The following is a 15,405-nucleotide window of genomic DNA, read 5'->3' as shown; positions in this document are numbered from 1 at the left end:
TTTAGCTATGAAGATAGGTGCATATATGTGAGTGCACAATGCCTGATGATCTATAGGAAGCCAGCTGTTTGACTAAATAAGATTCCTTACTGCCCCCAGAACTGAGCAAAAAGTAAAATCACTTGATGAAAATGAGCAATTATATATAAATCTGCTTAGTTTATATAAATCTTAAGAATTTGGAGTTCCTTGATGCAAAATTTGAATTTCTTCCTAGCGCTGATTATACTTAGTTTTGGTTTTGACTGATTTGGCAAAATGGGGATTATTTCTATGCTCAAAGATGATCCCAGAAATATTGATGTAAGGAAATGTTACCATACACCTAATTTCATACCCTGGCATAATCTCTGGTGTTAATCTGTGTAGACAGGGAGATGTCCCAAGTTAGGGAAATTACAACTTACACAACCACTGGTTGCTTGTTACTTGGATCCAAGGGTTCCATTAGGTCACATTCCTTGCCATTAAACGTACGGCTTACCCCATGTTTTCTATATCGCACATCTCCTTTTCTGTTGAAGAACAGAGAAAGCGGTCTCTAAAGCCTAAATGGACCTTATGCTCACTATGAAGCATCTTACATAGATTGGAAATATTGCTTGTGATGATGATGGCAAATCTTGTTGTGGTGTTAAGTGTAACATTGTGCAGTGTACTGTTGGCCTTTAGCTTGTGATCCATTTTGACAGAAGCCTAACTCTTGTTTCTTTACAGGATCTAGCACAGGGATGGGGAAACTGTGGCCCTCCTGATGATGTTGGACTCCAACTCCCATCAGTCCCAGACAGTGGTTAGGAATTTTGGGAGTTGAACAATATCTGGATAGCAACAAATTCTCCATCTCTGATCTAGTATATGGTTTTGAGAACTTGGGACTGCTGTGTTCTGGTAAAACAATTTCACTTCGTTTTGCTAATACGGTTATCTTTAGGTAGCTGCATTCCAAGGAGAGTATTATGGAAGAAGGGCCTCCACACACACTTTCACAGTATAATAGGAAAACCCAGCATCTTGATTTCTTAACTTCTGCTCTTCATTGTCCAATCATAACAATGATTTTTAAGAATAAGTTACTGCTTTCTCTTGCAGGCTCTTCTCTGGATAAAATTACAGCTAGCCTCTCTGATCTAAAAGCAAGGCTCGATTCAAGGAAATGTATCTCACCAGAGGTGTTTGCAGAAAACATGATGCTTAGACAAGAGACTCATCACTTAGGTGAGTGGTGGTGGTCTGCCATAAATTCAGAATATATGTCTGCCATAAATTCAGAGATTATGTCTATTAGACAACAGTGGATGATAAAGCAGACCCTGAAATTTATTTTCTTTTTTGAAACAATAAGGTTGGTTTATGAGCCTTCTGGTTATCATAGGAGATGCTAACCAAGTTGATGGTTATATCTTTGACTTGAAATATTTGGACAACTCAGTCCCTATTCAGCAAGCAAGAGCCTTCTCATTTGGTGCTAAATAGAGGCTTGCTTGTAATCAAGAGGACAGCAGCACCTGAGTCTCAGCTTCCTGAACTTCAATTGAATGACCTCGTGGTGTATCTGAGTATCCAGTTGTGTTCTGAGCACTGACAGAGGAAGCACAAGTGTATTGTCCTCCAAGTTTCAACATCTCTGGCCTAATGTGATAAGGGCGAGGTGGAGGTGTCTCATATTCACCTTTGGGAGGGGTGCAAGCTGTCCTTGCATTTTCCTGTAGTGAAAACTCTGAGATGCTTGCCTTCCTGTTACTCCTGAAGCATTTAAGGAGGAAGCATGACTGGCTTCCTTTTTCTGCACTTCCATGTGATGAGACACCAATCCCTTTGCAGTGCATTTATGTTGTCAAGATAAAAGGAAACAGAACCTTTAAAAATTTATTCTGTTTGTAGTGAGGGCACATACAGTGCTAACTCCTGGAGTAAGCTGTCTGTTTAGAAGTTCTGGGTTTTGTCTTTTTATAGCCAACTATATTCCACAATGTTCAGTGGATGATCTCTATGAGGGAGCATGGTACTTGGTGCGAGTGGATGAAAAACACAGAAGAACGTACGCTCGTCGCCCTGTGCTGGGTGATGGTCCTTTGGAAGCAGGGGTGGAAGTTGTTCATCTGGGCCTTGCTCATGAAGTAAGTCTAAAAAGTCTCCTAATCCCCCCTTTTAACATCCAAGGGCTGGTGTGCCCTTAACAAGGTTGATCTCTTGTTAGTGGTTTGAAACATCAGGAACAGATGGCAGAATTGCACACTCCCTCCCCCCTCCATATTAACTGTGATTAATAAATATGTTGGCACTGATGTTAACCGTGGTTAAGGCTTACCAGTTGCCTTGATTAATCAGGATTCTTAGCCAGTTACAAATCCTGGGTAAGCAAGGAAACTGATGAGCCTTAACTGGCTTAAAGTCAGTGCTAATTGAGGTAGGGGCATGGAAAGGGGGGGCACTTTCCAGGAGCAAGTGCCCAAAGATGTGGTCTACTCCCATGCTCTCAACTATGGTGCCCTGCCCTGTTACATATGGACAAACCCTAAAGAAGGGTGGCTCTCTGCTAACCTTTCCTTTTTTTATTTCTCTTTGTTACCAAAACTAAATTGCAGAATATTAAGCATATGTAGCAGATGTGTATTTGATATTTCAGTAAGTTACCATATTCAGTAATCAATAACCCCTGTCAAATCGCATGACCCCTCCCTTTTACTGATCTTACCTTTTATGGGTATTCTGTCCCCCCCCGCCTCGTTTCTGCAGTTTTATTTTAAATTCCGATCTGATCCTATAATCTGAAGTTTCATAAATACCCTCAGTAATCCTGTCTCAGTATCTAGAAACCTTAGGAAAATAACAACAAAAATGCAAAAAAGAAAAAGACTGGCATTAAGCAAGGCACAATTCCACTGTTTAAAGTATATTGCTTGTAAGTCATATTTATGTAGCTTCATATTCATCTGCAATCATAGATTGGCTACATTTGGACATGGATAATGGCAGAGTGTTTCCTCTTTCCTCTTCTCCCAGGCATTTTAGCATGTGTTTTTAAATTGCTTTTTAAAAAATGTGCCCAGAATGCTTCGGCTATGGGGCAGCATACAAATGTAATAAATAAATAAATAACTCCATTCTTCCTATTATTATTATTATTACTACTACTACTATTACTATTATTATCATCATCATCTTTATTTATACCCTGCCCTTTTTCCAAACTGGAACTCAAGGTGGCTTCCAGATAAAAATAAGTACATATCATTAAGAACCTATAAAAATATAAAACATATAAACATATAAAATCAGCATTAAAACAGGATTAAACTATTAAGATGTTAAAACCAATTAGATATACACTTAAAATACTGCAACCCAGGTTAGGGGCATACAAGTCAAACAACAACATACACCATCCTCTTCAGTCACTACCCTTAAAGCCTTCAGTTCGAAAGGCCTGCCGGAAGAAAAAAGTCTTTAGCTGTCGGCGGAAGGACTGCACAGAGGAGGCCATTCTTGCCTCCCTAGGGAGGGAGTTCTAAGGCATACCCAACTGCTTCATGCTACTGCTGTGGAAAGTTATCTAAACAATTATAATCTACTGTCATCGTTGCACTACAAATCTGGGACATGATCTTCTTTGGGTTTTCTTCTGTCAGTCATTTCTTCCTTTCAGTTAATTGTCTATACAGTTGTAACCAACCCCATTACAAAATGTCAAATTTGAAAATATTGAAAGAAGCCTGTTACCCATCCTTCTCCAACTTGGTGTTTTGGACCACAACTCCCAAAAGCCCCAGCAAGTTGGGGAAGGCTGCTGTAACCTGACATTCTTTGAACAACTTAGATGAGAACACTGCCATTCTCAAACAGATCGAGAAGTCTATATATAACCTATTTTGAGTCCAACTCTTAAACTTCCTAGAAACCTTATTGTGCCCTATAGATTCTAATTGAGAATTATCTGGACTAAATATATTTAATGCTAAGGGAGCAATCCAAACCCAGTTTCTGCTGGGATGGGGGGGGGTAGAATAGGCAGATATCTGGCAGAAGTCCCCTGCCCCAGCTCAGCTGGAGATACACCAGTGTAAGTCCTCCATCTTAGCTTGGCCAGGTTTGGGGTAAGTCCAGCAAAGGATGTGGCAGAAATAGGATGGGGCAGGGGAGACTTTGCCCCATTCCAAATTCGTCTTAGCTCAGTCACATGACCTAGCAATCCAGCGGACGTTACACTCTCAAAGGGTGGTGCAAGTCAAACTCTGTGTTTCAAAGGCTTGTTTTCCCTCTGCCAGGCTTGGGGGCCAGCAGTAGCCTGCTGAAAGGTACTGGGAATAGGGATAACTTACTCTGGCTTAATTTTGGCCAGCGTAAATTATGATGGCTACCTATAGGTTGGATTGCTCTTTTATTGTTACCTAAAGTCTGGGATTAGTGATTATGTCTTGAAAGTAAAATAATTGGCAACTGTGCTTTTTAATAATGTGTTTTAATCTGTGGCTTTTTTTCCCCTCCCCACCCTAGCATATCCCTAGCCCTGCCAAGAAAGTACCAAGAATTCCTGCAAAAACAGACTCTGAAGCCGTTGCTGTTTCCCTTTCCAATGGGGAGCATTAAGACACCTCTGTGAGGTGGGAGTTGAAAAGGATTAGGGAGGGATGGGGATGTACACGGGATTAACTGTTACTACCCATGTTCTGCTGTACAGTACTGCTTAGTTGGAGCATGAAAAACTGTTAATCTTGAGGCTCTGTCTTTTGATGCAGTTTCTTGACATAATGTAGTTTCCTAACACTAAAAGTTTGCTAGCTTCTTGGAACAGAAATGACCAAGGGCTCTTTATGAGAAATGGCTGTTTAAAAAAAAGCATATGATTCAAGAATAGTACTTTCATTTACAGAATGATGGTCATATTATTCTGTTGCAGCAAAAACCAACAGTCTTTTGGCATCTTAAATGTAAGTCTGCAGCAGCTTTTGCTATAATGAATGTTATTTAATCTTTAAGCTGCCACAAGACTCTTTGCGGTTTTTAATTTAAGCTTGGGAAGACTTCAGTTACGCTTGTCCTGCTCTATTTTAACAAATTGGTATCCAGAAGTGGAAGTGAGATTTCTTTTTAAAGCCATTACTGAGAGAAATTATTGTGACCTAAAGCCATTTTTGAATCAATTTATCTTAAATGTTAGGGTCCTGTGTGCCTTAACAGTATAGCACCCAGTCTCTTAAACACAAGCCTTGTTCTACCACTCAAAACATGCCATGTATTTGAAAAGGGGTGTAATTGGCTTGTTTTTCAAGGTGCTATTAATTGGAGAAAGTTTTTCCCCAATAGCCATTATTAGTTCAAACCCATCCAGAAAGGTGGTCCATGACTATCAATCTGGTTTCCAATTGTATGCTTATACCTTTTAAAATCCTTTCTCCCCCACCCTCCTTCACAAACCATTTTGCAAAGCTAAGAAGTGCATGCATTTGGGGGTGAACAGTTCTGCCCCACCTCACCCTCGGCTGCTCATGGTGATTGCTTTGCTTCTTAGAAATAGTTAGGAAATTAATTTCTTTTGAACCTCTTGCATGTAATCTTTTATAAAGGTTACTTAAGAGCAGGCTTTGCTATACTCAGCTTCTACATAATGCAAAGAGCTTGTCAAAAACTCAGTCCCAGAGCTATGATTTGATCCTGAACATTTTGCTCCTCAAACTTCTTTTAGGTGTGTAATGGGATTGTTCTGCAACAGTAACTCTGGCTCTGAAGTCATGTATAGGCAGCTTCTTATTTCGAGATTATTTAAAACTCCACTTTCTCTTCTGTAGGACTACTCAAAGGCTTCAATCCTCACAGCACTTACCATAGAATAGACATGCACAACTTGTGACCCATCAAGTTGAATATAGGCCACTAGCTATGTACAGTGGCTTGGTAGGTGCTTGATAAAATAACCTGTGCTGGCTGCCTGCTAGAGATTGCAAAAATTTGTTTTGTTGAGCATTGGCTGGACATAATACATGGTTGTGGAACGCCTTTGGCTCACAAGTTGTTCTGCTCTAGAATGGTCCCATTTGCTGTCATAGACATCCTTTAGTGTAAGTGCTTTGGTCGTTGCAAGTAAGTCGGGTGGGCTTGAATGAACTGGAACTAAAGGGAAAGACCGCTCCTGCCTTGTAAAATACATTGTATTTTCACTAAACTTACACAATTTGTCCTGTTTTATTTTGCTTTGGAATACTACAAAGAACTTTGACTAAAAAGTCATCCAGAATGAATGTGTGCCAAGTTACAAGATGCAGAATTTTGGGCCTATGTAGATTTTTTTTATTATTAAAGTCACTGAGGTTTGATGCTCTCTCTGCAGCTGTACAGGGTGTTGGAGAAATGATTTGACTTACACCATTTTTCATAATTTTGTGTTCAGTGTTGTGGTGATGTAAGGCAAAGGAGTAGATAATAAGCTCGGTATTTGATATGTTTCCAACATGTGATCAAGTCCATTGCAGGCAATGGACAAGGTAAGATTCACTGCACCAAATTTAACCTCTATAAACCTCACATACAATGAAGCAGATGGCTTGTAAAATAAACACTGAGCTATCTGAACTGCCCATGTTGGTGCTTTCTATCCTAACCAGGCGGGTTTAACTACAGGCAGCCCAGAGGGCAAATCTTATTAATCAGATGAGTTATCACTGGCCTCCACATTTAAGGCCCATAGAGCTAGAATTTGGGGGACACAATGAACCTCAACATCTCAAGTTTGTCACTGAACTTTTCTTTTTTGGTGGCTATTTGAGGAAACAAACCTTTGTGTAAAGCCATTAAAAATATCTAGGCATATAGTAAGATAGCACAAAACTGGCTTTTAAGCTTGAAGTACAGAAGCAAACTTAGCCACTGGCTACACATGTGCATGCAAGTCTGAATTATACAGCCATGAGAGTGGCTATATAACATAGCCAGCATGGATTTTGCATTCTGCAAGGTTAAATTGAAAATACCCCCATGCCATTTCACTGCTTCCCATAAGATCATTTCACAACAAAAACTTACAAAACTTATAGCCCTAAACTCAGAAATGCTTGCTTAACAGCCCTCTAAGTTTTCATGACGATACACCAAACAATCGGAGAGAATCAAGAGTGTAAAATAAGAGGACCCCTATTGGACTTTTTTCTGTCAGTGGTCTCATAATTTGTTGACATTAATTAAAAATCAGCCATGTTCACAGACTACCTGTAATCCTATTACTGAACTTGCCCCATACTCTGGCCTTCATCTTCTGCAGTTTGAAAGTAAAAAAAAAAAGCATGGCTGATTTTTAATTAATTTAAAGAAATTAAACATTGAAGTCTATTATAAGTCAGGCATGCTCAGTAAGAACCAACTGTCAGTGTTCTAAAAGCCAGATTCACAGCTGTTTGGCTTGGCTAATCAGGTAGCCACACCCATGCCAGACATTTATTTCACTTCAGATAGTCATGGCTTCCCCCAAAGAGTCCCGGGAAGTGTCGTTTGTGAAGGATGCCGAGAGTTGGGAGGAGACTTCTGCTCCCCTGATGGAGGTCTAGTGGCCAGAGCGGTTTAACAGTTAGCCCTTCTTGTAGCTCTGGGAGGAGAATAGGGCGTCTCTTAGGCCTCTCTGCCTGTCTAAAGTGAAATAAAGGTCTGGTGAGGATGTGGCCAGGGACAGCTTTGGTTTAAATTTGGGTGGGAGGCTACATGTGCCTGCTGTAGAATAAAAAGGTGGGGGAAACCCTGAAAAAGATACTGTTCACAGTGTTTTCTTCTGGAAAAGAAATGGGCTTTCCTTCTGCCCAGTGCCTGCCCACCCAATCTCCTTTCTTCCCTTCCTGGTCAGTTTCACATTTGCTAAACATGATTGTACAGGAGTAAATCCCATGAATTCAAAAAGCATGCAAACCTGCTCTCCCCTCCTCCCTCCTAATCAGTGCTATTATTCCACAATTGGTTTTGGAGGGTTTTTTTAGCGTAACTTATGCAAACTGTACTTCACATATTCACAGAAACAGAAGCAAAAAAAATTTATTTACTATAGGAAACTTCACTATAATTGTAAAGTATATCAAACATATTTAAAGTAACTATATCAACTACCTTAATATTGTTGCTTTCTCCCTGCTAAAACAAGATCAGCACAGCATGTGTCTTGTTCTCTGGGCTGATTGCAGTTGTTGCCACCGCTCACCATGTGCTCAGACATATGTTACCAAATTCTTCCAAGCTACGCAAGAAGTGGGCTGGACTGTGAAAGATCAGCCCAAATTGTGTTTGCATTTTTACAAATTTGTAGGGCAGTACAACCTCTCAGAGAGGTCAGATCTCCTGCTCCATTCACTATAGCTGCCCAATTTCCCTGCATTTAAAAGTTTGGTAGAAATATCTGTTGGCTATAGATACGTTCTTAAACCGCCAAGTTTTTTTGCCCATTAGTGAATATATGTAGGGACAGGGACATGCAAGGATGAGCTCACCAATGTAGGATTTCTAGTATAGTGAAGGAAGCTCTCCCTACTGCCTTGGGAATAGCTGGTTTGGATAAATGAACACTAGAAACTGACCTGTATCCTCAGTTTTTAGAACCTAAATGGCTAAGAAATATCAGAAATAACTTGAAGAAAAGTGAAGTACTATAAAAACGTTAGCATGATTGAAGCCTGCTGATAATAGTTGGGTCTTGTTATATCTAAATGTGTTGGATTGTGGCCCTGAATTAATACTTAAGGTGACATATTAGAAATCTTACTCTAAACTGGAAAGGGTATTAAGTCTTCACCATCCAATTTTTAAAATACTGATTCCGGTTTTGTTCATGAAGGGGCCATTCTCAGGGTTTGCCCCCCCTTCTCGTTATGGACTTGAAAATCCTCTCTGAAGACTTGAAGGAACTCTGTGCAACAACATGGAGATTAGCATGGAAGGCTGTTGAGGAGGAAACTGGCATAACTCCTCCAACTTAAAATTGCAAAAGCTGCCAGATCCAGCACCCCCCCCATGATACTCTACAAACATGATTTAAAATAGTAAACTGCATCCAAGGTACAGGCAGGTGGTAGTACATAGACTATTTCAGTACTTCCACATATAGTCAACATCTCTGAAACCACTAAAAAGCTAAAGTGAGAAAGACGTCATAGCTGAATGCTCTAACTTGGGTTAAGTCTTCTGCCTACCTAAACTGAATAAATGGTCATTTATCAAATGAACATGGGATCCTTATAGGCAAAGCCTATGCACTTCTTACTTCCTATTCACAGCAGTCTTCCTTCAAAGGAATGAAGGCATGAAACATTCATGTTTAAATTGCAACATCTCAGGGAAAAGAAGCAGTTGCAGCTAACGTTTTGATACTAAATTCTGTTACACACATGCCTCACCCCCACCTCCAAATGAGGTGGACTAGGAGATAATGTCCCTGTCATCTATTTCTCCACTGTGGCCTGATGCACCCACACTGCATCTGGCTTGGAACTGCTCTCTTCTGTATTAATGCATGCTGTACAAGAAGATGGCAGGATGGCTGCCAGGTAAAAGCTTTACCAAAGCATAGACCCATGTGGTCCTCCTCTTCAGCCTGCTCCATTGGACCTTGCAACACTACTGCAAGAGAGCATGCTTTTCAGCTCGCTGCCTTCTGGCAGTTTTGAAGGGTTTGTATTCAATGCTAATCCTACTCAGAGTTGGTCCACTGAAATCAGTGAACCTAAGTTCATCAGGTCCATTAACTTGAATGGATATACTTTAAGTAGGACTACCATGGGATACAACTTTTTCTCTTTGGAACCTCCCTGTTGCCCCCTAAAATTGGAGTGTCTCATCCTGGCACTGCAGCTGCTTCTTTTGCTAAGGCTTGTTGATCTGCATTGGAGGCAATTATTTGACGCTGCAGCTGTTGTTCTGCTTCCTCCACTACAGTCCAATAGTGTGTTTCTAAGGATGCTTGCTCAGAGGCAAGCCCCATGCACTTCCCTGGTAACTTCCCTGGTAACTATATTTAAGGCTGCAATCTAAAGCCTACAGTCCTATGCACATTTACTTGGGAGTGGGAGTATGCACTCATTGAATACAATGTAACTTCTGAGTAAACATACAAGGGATTGCACAGTATGTTTGCCATTTATGATCTCCCTTAGTTTTACAGGCAAAATTCTTTGCAACAAGCTTACAAAGCTCAAATAATAGAGTCTTGGATGGAATCACACAGAGGAGATCTTAAGACATCATTTTTTATTTAATTCAAAATTACAAAAAATGCTGAGAGCTGGATGGGTGCCAAACAAAAGGACTCAGTAAGGTTTGCTGAACACCAACACAGCCGCATTCTTTATAAAATCAAACAGAGCTTAGATGAGTGTTTGAGGCCCCGATAGGTAGACTGAGCTTTCTTTGATTCATGCTCTCTGGATTCTGGTTGGCTGATTATAGGAACAGCCTCCATGGCCCTTTTCTTTTGTACTCTGTGCAAAATAATTCGGTAGATCCCAGTTATTGAGCTGTGAGAATCTCTCCCATGATTATTCTGAATGTGCTCCTCTGCGATTCCCAAATGGTTCAGGATGTTTTTCACTTCGGCTTCTTCCTCACCGAGTGTTCTGCTCTCCGACAAGTACTTTGGATCCAGTTTAAATGATTTCATGGGCTTGGGATACTGTACTCCCTTCATCCATTCACTGTTCATAATGTACTCAATGGAATAACGTTCTGATGGTAATGGATGAAGAACTCCTCGAATCAGCTTCCGGCAAGGTTCCGAGAGGAACGGCGGCAATACATATATCCCTTCAAGAATGGTCTTCTTCAGTTTGGCCACTGTGTCTGCTCGAAAGGGCATGACTGCAGTTGTCATAAAATACAGAAGAATTCCTAGTGCCCAGATGTCCACATAAGCTCCAACATAGCTTTCGTCCCTGAAAAGTTCCGGGGCGGCGTAAGGAGGAGAGCCGCAAAAAGTGTTCAACATTTCCTCTTTTTTACTTATTGTGCTGAATCCAAAATCTCCCACTTTCACACAGGCGTCACTGGTGTAAAATACATTTTCAGCTTTCAGGTCCCGGTGAATTATGTTGCTCTCATGCTGCAGAGTAAAACACAATAATAATAATAATAATAATAACATGCTCTTTCAAGGTAAGCTGTTTAGGAAAACTGGAATATTTACCTTTTATAACTGTGGCAAATGCAAACATAGAAGTCTTTTTAAATAAAAGGTTGAATGACTATCCGTTTTTTAAAAAGTAAAATATACTTTCACCAGTCTTCTATTCAAAGCCATGAGCAGGGCTGCAGCCACAGGAGATGGAGAGGGAGCTATGGGACTCTTCAGGATATTCCAGGCCCTTTCATTACATTTTTAAGCTTTCATTAACCTTTCTTTCTCTTACCCACCCAGCGAAAAAGAAATCCCAGTTATTTTCTAGTTCTTTTACTTGTGGAGATGTACAGAAAAGTATCGAGGCACCATTCTGCCCAGTTGCTCACTAAACATTAATATAATTAAGCAGTTAAATATCCTGAGCTACCTGTATGTTCTTACTATTTGATAATGAATTCCCACCAGAGAGGATCCTCATCACAACATTTCTAGCTGCAGGCCTGACAAACCAGAGTTGTTGGTTAGTGCTTCAACAGATTGTAGTGATACTTGCAAAAACACATACATGAACCACTTACACCTACATGGTGGCCGCATTTTTCCAGCAAAAGATATCCCATACAAAACACACCTCAAGTTGCAGAAAGGATAAAATCAAAGTTAAATATTCACCGCCACAAAAACAGCCCCCAAAGCAAATGTTTGCTTATATGCAGACAGACTGAGCTTGAGCCACTTGCCACGTCGACATATTATACCCTCACTACTCAAAACAAAGATTGATGGACATCTCAAGCGGTCTCGCTTCTCTTTACAGCAAGACATGCATGAGGAAATGCAGGGCCACTGGAGGGACTAATTGAATGGACTTACCATGTGTTTAATGGCAGACACAATTTGGGAGAAGATGTGCTTGCTCTCCATTTCCGATAACTTTCCCTCTGTCGTGATCTTAGCAAAGAGCTCACCTCCACTGGCATATTCCATCACCAGGTGCAGTTTGGAAAGTGTCTCCATGACCTCATAAAGCCTGATGATGTTTGGGTGGTGTAGCTTCTCCATGCTGGAAATCTCACGGGAGTGTAACCGCTGTGTCTTCTGGTCTAATTTTGTCTTATCCAAAATCTTGATAGCTACTTTTTCTGGAATTACAGTTGTTTATGGTTAGTACATGTAACAGAGTCCATGCTTAAAAAAGAAAATCACATGAACAGCCTCGATCCAGCTAGCCCAGAAGTGTCTGTTTTGACTTGCAGGAGCTCTGCAAAGCCTCAAGACAGAAGGCTTTCCCATCTGGCCACCTGAGATCCTTTTGAATGGAGATGCCACAGACCGAATCTGGGACTTCAAACAGAAGCTTCTGCTCTACAATTAAGTTGTGGCTCCTAGATCTGCTTTCCTTTGTTATGTCTTGTATTATTATATCTTAACGTTCCCCTTTCAATTAGCATGCATGCATTTGACAAAGGTCAGGTAAGTGCTTTCCCCAACACAGATGCATTCGCTCACCCTCTATTTCAGAGGTGGGAACCTGAGACCCTCCAGAGGTCACTGGACTCCAGCTCCCATCATTCCTGAACATTGGCTACGCCGGCCGGGGCTGATGGGATCTGAAGTTCAAGAACATCTGGAGGGCCACAGACTTCCCATCCCTGCTGTTTGCTTAGAACAAAGCCACTTTTCAGCTGATGTGTGGTACTTAAGATATCTGGAACTGTTCTAGTTATTTAAAAAGAGCCTGCTAGATCAGGCCAGTGGCCCATCTAATCCAGCATCCTGTTCTCACAGTGGCCAACCAGATGCCAATATTGTCCAATATACTCAGTGCTGGATCTATTCCATGATACCCATGTTGGAATGAAGCAACAACACTTGTAGTTAGCTACCTGAACCAGTGGGAGGTGCTAGACAGAAAGAGTAATGTTTTGTGTTCCTCTCACTGACCCCCTTGTCACTTTGAGCATCTTTCTGCTTCTTCTCAGACCACACATTCTTCCTTTGTTCTCTCTCCCTGTTGTGAGGATGTGTCTCTGAGCTCTTACTCAGAATGATGGCTATGCACTTAGTGAAAATAAACCCTTTTCTTTTTCACCTTTACCAGAGGTCTTAACAGACCGATTTGTTGCAACTACTGTGTTAACTCTGCTGACCTTTCAATAGCTGACAGGCCCACACAGCAAAAAAACCCACAAAACTTTAAAAGGTGTAGAAAAGGTGTGTGTGAGAGAGAGAGAATCTAGGATGGCTAACATGCACAGCCTGGTCCCGAAGCTGCAACCAGATAATTTTCATACATGACTATACAGGTTTGAAATCATTCTGGACCAAGAAGTGCTGTTATGAACACGGTGATTTTCAAACATCTTTTCTTTGTTCTCATTTTTAATTCAAAAAAGGTGTTTTCTGTCCCTTAAGGCTGCAAAGAGAAGGCCTGGCAAACCCTCAGAAACCATTAAAAAAAGAGAGGAAGAACATAGGAAGCTCTTTTATTGTTGTATGCTGCCCTGGGATCCATCTGGATGAAGAGCAGCTTCAGTGTTTTAAGTCAGTTGTCTTTCCCAACTTCTGCTCCCTGAACCTTTTAAGTGGGGATGCTGTGGATTGAACCAGGGACTTTCTGCATGCAAACGCATATGCTCTACCATGGTGCTAGGCTCCCCCATGCACAATCCAGGTTCTAAACCATGGGAAGAGCCATGTGGGTAGAGCAGCCTGTCCTCTTCAGACACAACCCTCCCCCCAACATGTGGGGGCTGGCAGATGTGGCTCTCCTATCATTCTCCACATGATTACAATTATTTGGATAACAACTGAAAGGGAACTATGTAGTTTGAGCTTTGTATACTCTTATGAATGTCCAACAGAAATCCAAAACGGCAGCAATTGTACATTCATATATGTATCTCCAAATCCAATCTACATAAGATTTGTCCAGCAGCAGGATCCAGTATGAGTCTCCATGTGCAGAATCCAAAACAATGGAAGTATTTTCCACATGCAGGAAGATGCAGGCCTGGCACCAACGGGCGGCCAGGTTGGGCCCCTGCTACTGGGGTTGGGTGGGTGTAGCTCCCACTCCGCAATCCATGCTAGCATCGGGTCGTGGAGCATGTGCCCTAGGACCTGATGCTGCAGATTGCAGAACAGGAGCCACCCTCCCAGGCGATATTCCCCTCACCACTGACTCAGGCTGGCCATGTTGCCGTATCAGTGCATGCATGCTTGTCATCATCCAAGATGGTGGTGTGGGTGCCCCTGCTGTCATCTTGGGTGATGGCAGACATGCTGCCCTGGGCTCCTACTGGGAGAAAGGGCAGGATATAAATCAATCAAACAAACAAATAAAAACAACAACATGATAATGGTCTGCAAACTTCAGGATTCTTTACACCAGATCAATTTCCTCTGTATTTCCTACTGTTCTAACTGATAACTTGGCAGACCTCCCTCTCTCCCTCTCCCTCTCCCACACCCACACCCACACCCACACCCACACCCACACCCACACCCACACCCACCCACACACACACACACAATAATCATTCAAGAATTACAAGCTCATTTAATTATCAAGCTGGAATTTCCATCACTTCATTATTTAATTGGCAACACTTCGGCTCCAGTTTCAAAATGCAAGAGCACTCCCTTGAATTCCAACTGTAGAAAGCACACCTGTGCTCTTTTGCGTTGCCCTTGCCACACGAGACCAGCCATGGAAGGGTGGAATGGATTGGGTTCCAGGGAGGGGAGATCAATTGATTTGATGTGAGCAAAGAGATACGTCCTAAATGCTAGAGGCACATAAAAACATGATATCAGCAGGAATCACAACTAGGGATGGGATCCGTTAGCTGGTGCCGCTTCAAAAGCATTCTATCAATCTAACAGGCAGTATCAATTTGGGTTCGTCCTTTGTCCTCTGTCTGCTGCTTTTACCGGTCTGATTTTTCCCCTCTCCAAAAATATTGATATTAATATTTGTATTTTCTTCCAAAAATATTGATATTAATATTGGTTTTCTTTCAAAAGATCGATATTTTCAAATGAAATTTTGATAAATGAAAGAAAATGCCAGTATTTTAAAAGAAAGTATTGATAATTTGAAAGAAAATCTTGATAAAAGAAAGGAAAGCAGCTTTGCTGCTGCCGCTGCCTCCTTCTTTGCTGTGACTGAGGCTGGTCAGTTTTCAAGTTAGCAAGCAAGCGCAAACCAGCTAAGGAGCAAAGCAGCTTTCAGTGCCCTCCCTCCTCCTAGAGTCAACATGGTTGAGCCTTGTCTTTTCCCCTCCCATTTGGAGTTTGCGTTATTGGAGTGGAAGAGGATG

General features: G+C 41.5%; 2 protein-coding genes across 8 annotated transcripts in view; one reads left to right on the top strand and one right to left on the bottom strand.

Moving 5' to 3' along the window:
- Positions 1-6,172, top strand: part of HMGCS1 (3-hydroxy-3-methylglutaryl-CoA synthase 1) — a 29,438-nt gene extending 23,266 nt beyond the window's left edge. For all 3 annotated transcript variants that reach the window (XM_061617345.1, XM_061617354.1, XM_061617362.1), the window contains exons 8-10: positions 1,093-1,218; positions 1,957-2,120; positions 4,498-6,172. In XM_061617345.1, coding sequence (XP_061473329.1) covers positions 1,093-1,218; positions 1,957-2,120; positions 4,498-4,590 — 383 coding nt within the window. In that variant the 3' untranslated portion in view covers positions 4,591-6,172. The remainder of the gene's footprint in view (positions 1-1,092; positions 1,219-1,956; positions 2,121-4,497) is intronic.
- A 4,028-nt stretch (positions 6,173-10,200) lies between these two features.
- The window catches only part of NIM1K (NIM1 serine/threonine protein kinase), a 46,573-nt gene continuing 41,368 nt past the window's right edge, over positions 10,201-15,405 (bottom strand). For all 5 annotated transcript variants that reach the window (XM_061617313.1, XM_061617331.1, XM_061617294.1 and 2 more), the window contains 2 exons: positions 11,954-12,222; positions 10,201-11,062 (listed from right to left, as the gene is read on the bottom strand). In XM_061617313.1, coding sequence (XP_061473297.1) covers positions 10,313-11,062; positions 11,954-12,222 — 1,019 coding nt within the window. In that variant the 3' untranslated portion in view covers positions 10,201-10,312. The remainder of the gene's footprint in view (positions 11,063-11,953; positions 12,223-15,405) is intronic.

The sequence above is a fragment of the Rhineura floridana genome, chromosome 1 (genome assembly GCF_030035675.1).
Source record: "Rhineura floridana isolate rRhiFlo1 chromosome 1, rRhiFlo1.hap2, whole genome shotgun sequence".
NCBI classification, from domain to species: Eukaryota; Metazoa; Chordata; class Lepidosauria; order Squamata; family Rhineuridae; genus Rhineura; species Rhineura floridana.
Note: the sequence above shows the minus strand (reverse complement) of the source record. Positions and strands in the feature narration are given on the sequence as shown.